The sequence below is a fragment of the Anas acuta genome, chromosome 2 (assembly GCF_963932015.1).
Source record: "Anas acuta chromosome 2, bAnaAcu1.1, whole genome shotgun sequence".
NCBI classification, from domain to species: Eukaryota; Metazoa; Chordata; class Aves; order Anseriformes; family Anatidae; genus Anas; species Anas acuta.
In genome coordinates this window covers 120,670,723-120,683,254 of record NC_088980.1, presented here as the reverse complement: position 1 = coordinate 120,683,254, position 12,532 = coordinate 120,670,723, and the positions used below count along the sequence as shown (strand labels likewise).

The 12,532-nt window shown below is 41.5% G+C and overlaps 2 protein-coding genes across 18 annotated transcripts in view; one reads left to right on the top strand and one right to left on the bottom strand.

Annotated features, from left to right (window-relative positions):
• The window catches only part of ASPH (aspartate beta-hydroxylase), a 114,398-nt gene extending 108,726 nt beyond the window's left edge, over nt 1-5,672 (top strand). For all 17 annotated transcript variants that reach the window (XM_068671962.1, XM_068671957.1, XM_068671951.1 and 14 more), the window contains one exon: nt 1,437-5,672. In XM_068671962.1, the coding sequence (XP_068528063.1) occupies nt 1,437-1,587 (151 nt within the window). In that variant the 3' untranslated portion in view covers nt 1,588-5,672. The remainder of the gene's footprint in view (nt 1-1,436) is intronic.
• A 642-nt stretch (nt 5,673-6,314) lies between these two features.
• Nucleotides 6,315-12,532, bottom strand: part of CLVS1 (clavesin 1) — a 107,230-nt gene continuing 101,012 nt past the window's right edge. The window contains exon 6 of the mRNA XM_068671969.1: nt 6,315-6,927. Within this exon, the coding sequence (XP_068528070.1) occupies nt 6,840-6,927 (88 nt within the window). The 3' untranslated portion in view covers nt 6,315-6,839. The remainder of the gene's footprint in view (nt 6,928-12,532) is intronic.

Sequence of the window (12,532 nt, the reverse complement as noted above, 5' to 3'; positions counted from 1 at the left end):
CTATGCACAAGACAGACTCTTTTTGGAGGTTTGTAGATATAGAATGAGACATTAATAATGGCATGAAGGTATGGCAGGGGAGGGTCAGGCTGGGTGTTAAGAAAAGGTTCTTCACCGAGAGGGTGGTCAGGCACTGGGACAGGCTCCCCAGAGCAGTGGTCACAGCACTGAACCTGTCAGAGTTCAAGAATTATTTGGACAATACTCTCAAGACACACGGTCTGATTTTTGGGTGGTCCTGTGTGGAGGCAGCATTCAGACTCCATGATCTTTGTGGGCCCTTTCTAAATCAGGATATTCTATGATTCTCTGAGACAACGGACACAAGGAAATAAATGTTCATTTATTAGGCTGGTGAAACACTAGAAGAGATGATGGAATGGTTATCACTGTAGATACTCAAAAATCCAGTAGATAATAACCTGAGATATCTCATCTAGCCTCAAAGTTAGATCCAACTTTGCAGTAAGACTTGCTCTCAGCAGAAGCTTGGAACAGATAATCTTTTGAGGTTTCTTCTGACCTTAATTATTTTGTGATTTTATATTTCATAAAGCTGAAAGGAGTACTGATTCTTTCATCCATTAATATTCCCCCATTAATATTAATTTTCTTTTTTTTTTTTTCCAAACAATGGAGTTTCTCGAAAATAAGCCAGTTTGAATAAATTATGTTTCTCTTTTTGTGCCTAACAGAGGTGCAGATCTTGGAAAGATTTTGCTGTTAAAACTTGGCTTTTCCACGTAACAATGAATGCTCACCCAGAGTGGTTAGGTCCCCTTCAGTGACCTCCTCTGCCTTAGCATTACTTGGCAAGCAGAAGAGGTTTAAATTATGTGGCCTCATCCTTTCAGTTCAGCTTCAAAAGTATAACCTGACCTAGCATACGCTATGTCATTGTAACCTTCCCCTGAAGAAAAATTTGTAGGCTCTGTGCTTTAAATGGATTTATGGGACAAGACTGATAACACCCTTGATATTAAAAGCAGGATCAGGGCTTAAGTCTGTTGTTCTGATTTTCAGAAAAAGCAGACTGATGTAGCATAATTTATTTTCAAAACATATTGCTCATCATACCGCCAGTTTCCATTACTCATTATGTGTATATCTGATTAGAAAAGTGGAGAAGTTGATTATTGTACCAGTACCTCTAAGCTTGATGAATGTTCCCAGGTTATTGGACTAAGCTCATTAAAATTAAATAAATAACAAATATTGCAAATGTCTGAATATGTATGTGGGCACATATGGGCATAACTATGCAGAGGAAGAGAAAACAATCCCTCAATAATATGAAGCTTCATTAGACTGATCTTTCTCTACTTTTATGTCAATTAAGACTGAGGTACTCTTATATCTTAATTATATCTTGCCTATAAAAACCGCCATGGCACTTCAAACACTACACTAACACATGTTCTCTTTTTGTGTTGCAGAACCTGGGAAGAAGGGAAAGTTCTTATTTTTGATGACTCTTTCGAGCATGAAGTGTGGCAGGATGCTGAAAATTATCGCCTGATATTTATTGTTGATGTGTGGCACCCCGAGTTATCAGCACAACAGAGACGTACCCTTCCTGCTATATAAGGGTTTACTTCTGATGTGAAGAGCATAGGAGAGAAGACCCTTCAGAGTATTCAAATAGAAGCATGCAGGATTAATTTATCCTGCATATGAGGAATACCAGTATTATAAGGGTTAGAAAAGATGATAATGGCATTTTACAATTACAGAGGACTTGAGTTAAAAAAAAAAAAAAAAAAGGCAAGCCATGTTTTTATTTGTTTGTTTTTTCTTTTTTTTTTTTCCACACTGATACAGCACTGATATGTATTGTTTTTCTGGCTGCAAGTCTGAAAATACACATCTTGTCAGCCAAAGAGCAATAGGTCGGGTTTTTCAAGCTGAGGAATGTGCGGATGTTTTTGCCATGCTGTACTATGCATATAAAACCAATCAGTTACCTGCCTGGCCATGTTCAGGCACAAGATTGGCTATACTACATCCAGAAAATGCTTCCCATGTTTCTATCTGGGTAGCAGCACGTGTGTTATTTATAGACGTATGCATACAATCAACTTTGAAAATCATGTGCAGTTGCAATGTTAACTGCTTTAGGTGTAAAACATGTCCCTATGTTATCAACTGTAGATAATGTGAATGGGTTATGTGTGTTTTGTATTTTTTCTACCTATTTTTCTAGCATAATTATGAACAAATTTTTAATTAACCACTATTTTTAAAAATAATGTATATTCAAAGTGCATCTCTAGCTATAAGCAGAAGGAAAACACTGTATATGAACAAATTTCATTTTTGCCAACTGTGGCCTTTGCATTTCCAGGGAAGCAAGAGAATAGAAACTTGCATAATCAGCTTCTTAGTGTTGTTCTTCTAAAACAAAATAGTTCTTTTAGCAGGTGACCTTCAATTTTGTAATGCGATTCTGGAAGACGTTGAGTAGATATGACATCTGTAGACTTGGATGTTAAAGTGCTCAACAGTTCTTAAGATTATGTGGTGAGCTGCTGTTCTTCCTATTGTTATAAAAGCTTGTGTTGTGATAACTATTTTCTACCCAGCAAGAGTCTGAGGCACCTCCTTCCACGGGCTCCTTTTAGGTTGGATGGTCATTCAGCAGAAAAATATTAATGAAGAATTCCTTGAGGTTGGAACAGATGGACAAAGTCCTTCAAGGTTTTCTGCCAGAATGCAAAGCAAAGAGCTTCAGGTTAACTTGTATTAACTTCTGCTGCCAGCATCCTACAGAGTGCTTGAATGATCCTTTAATTGAGCTTATGGTATTCTCTTTGTCTTGAAATGCATGTTGAATACTGAAGCAATCTTATCACAATACCATTTACAACATACTCTGTATTTGCCATACAGAATTTACTATATGGTGAAAAGGCCTTATTTTCAAGAGAGAAATCTTTGTGGATGTTTAAAGCAATCTGCTGATTTTTGCATCTCTGCTATTTCATGGGAGATGGAGGGTGCAGGACCCTCCACTGTTAACTTCTGAGAACACTAAAAGGGAAGACAGACCAGAGGTTGCACTGATGTTTATGACTGGCTGTTATCAACTGACCTGCAAAACCAGTGGGGTGTGGATAGGTGTGCTAGGATGCTCAGCTCTCATCAAGCTTGTTAAGAGCAGTGGCGTCTCTAGCATGGGTTGTGAGAGACAGGTACTATGCAAGGAGACATTAACGTTACTTAGTCTTTACAACTTTGGCTTCATTGTCCAAAGGATACTGAACAGTTGTCTTATTTCTTTAATGTTCAGTGGTTTTGTACTGCAGAGACAACGTCATGGTACCTAAGTATTACAGGCACTACAGCACATATGGCATGATCAGAATGCAACATTTGCTAAGCAAAATACAGGTTTGCATTTCCGTCAATTGAATGCTTTTCAGACTTGTATTTTATTAAGTAATTAAATCTTGTAATGCCACATAACACATGGTGATTGCACCATAATTTGTTGTAACCAGTTTCTGGAGGTGTGCACTTTAATTTCTTTTTTGACAATTAAAAATAAATAAAACATACTTATACTCCTCTGATCAAGAGTAAGTTTTAGGCAGCAATGTTAATTAGGCTTTAATGTGTTTTCCAAATCAACAATAACACAGAGTACCATCTACAAGAAGGTAACAGTTCTCAATTAATCATCATGAAAGCTGAAAAGATTTGTTTCACACTTTAACGCATACAGAAATACTTTTGGAGAGCTTTAGGAGAATCATGTACAAAACTTGAAATAATGTACCCATTATATCAAGAGGCCATAGTAAAATAAAATTAAAAAATTAAGTCAGGCTTTTTTTGTATCTCTGTACAGTGATAACGCAGTACAAATTATAAACTATTTTGTAATTCTGTAAAATAAAGAAATAGTTTGTAAAGGAGGAATCAAGAACTGTTTAAACAAAACTAGTGGCTTAGGAGTATTTTAATATTGCATTTTAGTTTCTATAGCTCTGAATAAACACTAAAGCAATGCTAAAAATTTTAGAGCTTTATTTATAAAAATTCACTCTGTCCTTCAGATTGTTTCATCGTTCCTTTGAAGTCTCTTACGTTATATTTTCAGGTTGCAATCAACAAATAGATCAAAGTAATGTAACCAAAATTTGTGTGTGCCAAAGTAGCACTCTTCATTAAATTTTATAATGACATATTGGCCATTTGCAATCTTAAGTGCCTTGAATGTGACAAGGTGTATTGTGAATTGCTGCTGCAATGCTAAAGTGATTCGACTATCTGCCTACCTGTCAAGGAGCTGAGAGCATCTCTTTTTTTTAGATACATTTATTGAATCAAGTACATAAATGGTGAGGATATATATAGCAAAACATGGAAATTAGGCAGCGAATAAGTGGTATATTATTTTATGTATTCCTCTTTGCCATCCAGTATTTCATGTTGAAAAAGCTTTTACACATTGAAAATGCCAATGGATGAAGTGAATGGAAATGCTTTTTAAATGGAGAGCCATTGCAAATTAAACATTTTGTTCTTTAGATGTATTTACAGAGGGAAGTGCCAGAGCAGGGCAGTATAGCCTCCTATTTGTAAGGTAGTATGTACTTGTCACAATGTTAAGAGGTGGATTCCTTCCCGCCTGTAGCTACCTTGCTTGCAAGCACAGAATCTGTATAAGATCCTACAGTTACATATGATGCCCTATATATCTATATTTATTTATTCATGTCACAGTCAAAAAGTAAATAATTTTGACCTTCAATAATTAATCTTCAAGGGCTAGATTTCAGTGATATTTACAGTTCTTGGGCAAAACATCTCCCACTTGAAAGAACAGTAATGGGTCATCACAAAGATTCAATAGCAGTGGCGGTAAGTTTCTCTTAACAGAGAAAAAATGCAAACCAAAGTGTAGTTCTTCATTAATGCTGCAGTATAGTAGTCAATGTCTGTCTCATTTATTTTTGTTTGTTTTACTTTACGCTTTAAGCAAGTTCTCTGTGACAAATCCCAATGTCTGTGCATCTTCATGATGGGGGGGAGGAGAGCAGTTTTCTGTACTAGGTTGTTATGCCAGGGGAGGGGGAATGGAAGAAATTCCAAAGATAAATGGGCTCAATCGTCTTATTTAATGTTGCTGCACGCCTCAGAGCATCTGCTTCTTTTTCTGATTCCTGTGTTGCCTTGCTGGGAACATTCACTGCCTTAAAGATGTGCTGCTATGGAGGCCAGGCTTTGTATCAGTAACACACTTCTGCAGAAGTTTATTGTGAATGAGGTTATTCTGTACGTACACAAGCGGGTAAATCCCAGGAGTGTTAACAGAGTCTGTCAATGTCATTTCTGCTTGTGCAGGCTTAAAATGTTGTAAATGAAGGCAGCATTTATTTGCTCCATTTGTTAATGATGACCATGTCCAGTTGAACTAGACCATCACTTTCAGTGTAGTGTTTATGAATGAATTCAGTGGATGTTCCAGAGTTGTACGAAAAGCTCTTGTGCTGCCTATTATCATCTCATTTTATCTATATACGGTTTACACTATTATTTTTGATATGTTGGTGCCAACCGCGTGTTCTAGTAATTGTCAATGCATGGCAATTAAATTGAAGACAAAGGTGTGTACAGTGGTTGTAACTGTTTTAGGAAATAAAGTCACTGCACATGCAACTTGATAACGATTTTTCTTTTATTTCTTTAATCTGGTTTCCATTTCAGTGAAGGGATGGGACTCTTTTTTGCAGGTAGAGCAAAGAGAGAGATAACAAACTGATCTTTGGCATTTCAGTTCTTCTGTTTGTCCACATTTCTTTCTAGGAGATGCTTGCACTGAATAATTAATTCTAAGTTTTTCTTTCTCATTTAACCATGGCCTGCAACTGCAATCAGCATACCCTTCTGGCTACACCTTTCACTGGCTGCAGGAGGGAAGGGGGTAAATGGCTCTGCAGAGCTTTCATTTGTCGTTGTGACCTAAATGAAAAAATCTGGATTGAGCCATTAATCACTGGTGAATGTGTCCAATGGGTCTCCCTAGTACGCCCCTTGCGCACGCACACACACACGCACACACACATCTAATAGGCTCCGGAGTTGCCTGTGGAAAAACACATCGTTAAAATTAAATAATTGCATTCCAAATTGTCTGTCTGCTGCCCACACAGTTCCTTCCACTTAGCTGACAGCTTTATAAGGGCTTCAGAAGTTAAGAATAATTTTTGCTAGATATGAAATAAGTGACCCCCTATAAGCAGTATGGATGAGGCAATCACAAAGTGTCATGTTGAATGGCATTATGCTGGCATTGATTTATTTATTTATTTATTTTTAATGCTAAATCCTTCTGTAGAATTCAAGCACGCTATAGATGCTGCTATTTCTGCCCTCTGAACCACTTTAAACTGCTAATTTCAGCACAGACTTTAAATTTAAGATGCCTTGCTTTAAAACATGTATAACCTTGGTTTCTATAAAACCGAGCATCCCTGCCGGCGGCTTCAGGAAAACTTCTACTGACACTCCCTGCTATCTTTGAAAGGAGAATGCAGTCCCACCACTTCCAATATTTTAATGCCACAAGACCAAAAGAAAAAAGAAAAACAAGTTCTTTACATATGGACAGACCCCTGCTGTGTCTTCTTTTACATCCTGTGTCAATAGAAATTTTGTTCAGCTTTGGCCCTGCGGACAGACAGATGGCTGGTGGCAGTTATTACTTGGGCAAGAAACATGAAGGAGTTGTTCTCAAGCAAAACGCGTGCACATGTGTGAGTGTGTATCGTGTGCTCTGGTGTTTCTGGTATGGTGGAAGTCTGTGAATGTTTCCATGACTGGCGAGTAGGAGCTCAGTCCAGGGCCAGCAGCGGCTGGGTGTTCTCGCTTTCCCCCAGGTCCTCGTGTTTCAGCGTGCCGGCTTCCACCACCGACTGGGACCTGAAAGCAAGAACAGGCACATGCTAGTGAGGGCTGCTGCAAAACACTTACTGGGATCCTTTTGCTTCATTTTGTGATTTTTGTTCTTGTTCATTTTCACCTTTATCACCTTTTATTTATTTATTCTGGTCTATATAAACTATTTGAGACACATTCTTTAAACATGAATAGGGAAGTGACTCCTTATTTATTTCAAATGCATTCAAAATATTTAGTGCATAGCTACTATGTTGAATCCATAAAAAAAATAATTAAATCCATTAAAGGTCTGATCCTGAGAAACCATGGGATCTGTTAGCACTTAATGTCCTCCTAGGCAACATAGCTTCTACTACTGCTTACTGGATTACTTTGCACGAACAAAATAATGTATACAAGTGCTTGCAGGAATGAGTCTCAGCTCATGCTTGTGACAGACCTGGTGACCGGCAAGTAGATAAATCACATTTTACTGATGGAGGTGCCTAAGGGACAGAACTTCCCTGAGTTATCCAAGACCAATGAAGAAACCAGACTTAATGTGACATCAAGGGAGCTTCTGCTGTGCTGCCCATTCCTGCCATTTATCTTTATCTCCTTGTCTACACCCTTGAAGGAGAACCTTGTTCAGGGATAGTCCATTTTAAATTCATTTCTATCTTCAAGGTGGGAAACGTAGCTTGTCCTTTGCTTCTAATGGGCAAAAAGAAGCAGAATAAATGAGTAAGAAAGTGAAGTATTGGGATTTCTGGCAGTGACAAAAGCTGAATGGGTTTAGCTTAATGGGAAAATTCAAGAGGATTTCATTTTCTGAGGTCTGTGTGCTCCAGTGTTTGCCCACTGAGCTATGATGGGAGAAACTGATGAGTGTGTTACAGAGATTCATTATCCTCCGTTTCCTATGTTTTGGGCTAGGAGTTGCCTCTCAGTGTGGAGCTGGAAATGAGTTTTAGAGTAAAATCACTTTCTGTACAGAGAACTTTTAAAAGGGAACTTTTTCAAAGGTAGCAGGAGCAAGCATTTGCATGTTGCGTGATATCATTTTAAAGAGCCAGTTTTCTCATGGATACCTTTTAGAGTTAGGGGTAACTCTCATTACCTGCAGGATATGTTTGTAGTACCCAGTTGCTCATTATGGTAAACTCAGTTTAAGCCTTAGCTGTTTTATGCAATTAGAGATCTCTTCTCTTTTGATAAGAATCACTAATAAATTGCATCCTGTGGTACTGCAGCGCTTGATCAAGACTCAATAGTGTGACTGTGAATAACTTGTAAGATTATTTTCTTATTCATATGCCTGAAGCTTTCATTAAAGCATAATAAAATTTTTTCATTAAAAAAAAAAAAAATCTCCAGAGAGAAATAACAAAAACTGGATGCTCAATGGGAAGATTTTATGCCAAATTTTTCAAAACAAGTGTTTGCCCAAATGTTTTCACTGTGTATTTTTTAAAGTAATGTGACATGTATAATGTTTATGACTGCATTTTAATATAGAAAAGCAGCTGATTCAAGAGATTATGCAAAATGGCAATTTACATATTTCTAGTATGTTACAGCAAGAACTGTGCATGTGACTTTGACACAGAATGGATTCAAATCACAAGTTTTTTGTTCTCTTTTCTGGAGTATCAAGTTCAATTATTAAATAGTACCTAATTAATACTTGTTGCCAATGTTTTGTTTGTGGCTGATCTACTGCCCTAAAATGAGTATAAAAAGTTACATATTTTTGCAGCATTTTCCAGCAGCATTTTCCAGCATACAGTGGAAAGTTTCTGCCCTGAGTCAAACACGAAAAAAAATCTCTCAAATCTACCTTGCATGACCACTGCTGGTTATCTCTGCTCTCAACTCATTACACACAAAAAAATATTGCATCTGTACCAGCAAGATACAAGTTTCCTCCTTGCACTGGTGCTCAGATGTGTGCCAGCTTGGGAGCAATGCAATTCCAAGCTCTGTATGTAGGCCCCAGACTGCTCCTCTTCACACAAGAGCCACACTAGCTGGAGCATTTAGCCAATGCCTTGCAGCCCACCTGACCCACACATTCAAGACACTGAATGATTCAAGTACTATGCTCAGCCCTTCAATATGAAGAGGAGTCCAACTGAGGCGTTAGTATATGCCAAACTCTGAAATGCCTAAGAAATAAGAAATGCCTCTTTTTCTCTAGAAGCTGCCTAGCCCCATGTCTTAAAATAAGCCATTCAGACATCTCTCTGAAGTGCATGGTAATGACTGAAACAATCATCACTATTTTCTAAGTCACCACAGCCTACTGTTGTGTTTAGATTTCCATTTTCCAAATGCATCAGTTTTTCATTTGCTGAAAAAATGTTTTGTTATAACTTCAATTTTAGGAAGAAAGAAATAAAATTACTCAATTCTCAACAAGATTCCAAACTACTTTTTAAAATGTCCTTTAGTTCTGGTGAATATTAATAGTACAGATACTCAGAAAAACATTTTGGCAATATGCATCAATGCAGCTCACAATCTAACGTAATAACTTGGTGTGAGAGAGATGGTTTACTGGCCTATATACCATCCTCCAGTATATGTTCTATAACTATACTCAATGACAAAGAAATATGATTCATAATAGGCCAGTGTTGCATAAAGCATTTTCAACTGACGAGTAATTACATTTTGCTGTGGAGATTAAGACAAATACTTTTTGAATAAATGTCCCCTATGTTTGTTTCATATTGCTTTTGTGTATCTAACATATGCCTTCAGGCCAAGGAACAAAGCAGTGGTCTATGTTTGTGCAAGTTTGCACAGCATTTAGGGATTTTTGTATGTGGGCTCTAGTATTAAAGCTAGGACTTCTCTTTCAGAAGTACTCCTGCCCACTTTAACTGCATTACTATTTTTTTCCTCACTGCTGTAATAAAGAAATTTATGGAAACAAAGCCTCCATGTCCTTATGCATAGTGGAATCCCACAAACAAAAGATCCTTGTGTTCTTCATACACCAGTAGGTCAGGTAACTTTCACAGGCTGTGACCTGATGTATTTGGCCACACCGGGGAAGTTTCTATAGGGGTTGCCTCGCTCAAATCTAACCTTGCACAATGTCTTCCAGTCTGCATCTTTCAGGCCAGTTGGCATTACACGATTTAGACTTTGAGTTGAGATCATATTAAAGCTCATGAGTCATGCACATTTAACTGAGTTGTTTTTTTTTTTTCCTTTTGATTTTAATCACATCTTTTGTGTAGTACTTCAATAGGGACACTCAAGGCCATTTGCCGAGGCGATCGGCTCCGGGGCAGACGCGTTCTGCAGCGGAGCGGGGGATCGGGCCAGGCAGGGCTAACTTTCCGGCATCGAGCCGACTTCAGGGAGCCGCCAGGAGCCGGCAGCCCTCGTGAGGGAGGCTGACGAGGCGAAGGCGGAGCCAGCAGCGCCCCCTCCCCGGCCGTTCAAAAGCAGCCCCTAGGGAGCGCGAGCGACCAGGAGCGCGGCGAACAGGACGGGCAAACAGGGCGTGGCGCGTCAGAAGGGAGTGGCGCGGCAGTTCGCGCAGGCAGGGCGAGCAGGAAGGGCGGAGAGCTACCCCCGCCCACACGAACGCCTGTTAACGACAGTCGTTAGCTAGGCGATAATGGTCTCCACCAGGCACGGAGCGCTCTGCAGGAGGTCGGTACACACCCAGACCGAGTACCCGCTAAAGAATGCAGCGGTTCAGGTCACGGGATGCAGGGAGTGTCAGAGCCTATTCCTGCCATCGGCAGGAGGCAGAGACGCTGCGTGTGTTAGGTGTGAGCAAGTGGATGACCTGATCCGCATGGTGGCGGAGCTCAAGGAGGAGGTGGAGAGGCTGAGGGCCATCAGGGAGTGTGAGCGGGAGATAGACTTCTGGAGCAACTCCCTGCATGGCCTCAAGGAGAGGTACCGGGGTGAGACACCCCAAATGGGGGTGGACACCCTGCCCAGTCGCCGTCGGGCAGAGGGAGGGGACCTGGGAGTTGAGGAGGAATGGAGACAGGTCCCTGCTCGACATCGCAGGCGATGCCCTCCTCTTCCGACCCCACCTTCCCAGGTGCCCTTACAAAACAGGTTTGAGGCCCTGGAGAATGAGAGATCAACAGCAACTGAGGAAGAGGTAGAAAGTGTTCCCAGGAGGATTCCTAGGGTGAGGAGGTCAACTCCACGCATCAGGACTGCCTCCACCAAGAACAAAAGAAAGGTGATTGTTGTGGGTGACTCTGTCCTTAGGGGAACAGAGGGCCCTATTTGTCGGCCTGACCCTACCCGTAGGGAGGTCTGCTGCCTCCCTGGGGCCAGGGTCAGGGACGTTGCCAAGAAGGTCAAGCGCCTGGTACGGCCCACTGACTACTACCCGCTATTGGTCTTTCAGGCTGGTAGCGATGAAGTAGCAAAGAGAAGCCCGAAGGCGATCAAAAGAGACTTTAGGGATTTGGGGCGACAACTTAGAGGTTCGGGCGCGCAGGTTGTGTTTGCCTCTGTCCTTCCGATAGGGGGGATGGAAGCTGAAAGGTGCGCTGTTCGCATAAACTCGTGGCTCCGTGACTGGTGTGACCGGCACAACTTTGGGTTTTTTGATCACGGGAAGGTCTATGCTACACCGGGCCTGATGGCACCGGATGGGATGCGCCTCTCTCGGAGAGGGGTAAGGATCTTGGGTCAGGAGTTGGCAGGGCTGATAGATAGGGCTTTAAACTAGGTAAGAAGGGGGATGGGGCTGAAACAAGGACTGTTGGGGCTGTGCCAGGGGGAGCAATGGCAAAGCCGGAGGATAAGGTAAAGGCCCAGCTGAAGTGCATCTACACCAATGCACGCAGCATGGGTAATAAACAGGAGGAGCTGGAAGCCATCGTGCAGCGGGCAGGCTACGACTTGGTTGCCATCACGGAAACGTGGTGGGACCAGTCTCATGACTGGAGTGCTGCGATGCCTGGCTATAGGCTCTTCAGAAGGGACAGGCAGCACAGAAGGGGTGGCGGTGTGGCTCTCTATATTAGAGAGTCTTTCGATGTTGTAGAACTCGAGGCTAGGAATGACAAGATCGAGTCCCTTTGGGTTAGGATCGGCAGGGACAACAAGGCTAGTGTCCTGGTCGGGGTCTGCTATAGACCGCCGAACCAGGATGAGGAGACGGATGAGGAGTTCTACAGGCAGCTGACAGAAGTTGTGAAATCGTCAGCGCTTGTACTCGTGGGGGACTTCAACTTCCCTGACATATCCTGGAAGCACAACACAGCCCAGAGGAAGCAGTCTAGGAGGTTTCTGGAGAAAGTGGAAGATAGCTTCCTGACGCAGCTGATTAGTGAACCTACCAGGGGTGGTGCCCTGCTAGACCTTCTCTTCATAAACAGAGAAGGACTGGTGGAGGATGTGATTGTCGGGAACAGTCTTGGGCGGAGTGACCACGAAATGGTGGAGTTCACTATTCTTGGCGGGGCCAGGAAGGGGACCAGTAAAACCACTGTATTGGACTTTCGGAGGGCTGACTTTGGGCTGCTCAGGACACTAGTTGGTGGAGTCCCATGGGAGGCGGTTCTGAAGGGCAGAGGGGTCCAGGAAGGCTGGGCACTCTTTAAGAGGCAAATCCTAATGGCGCAGGAGCGGTCTATTCCCATGCGCCCAAAGA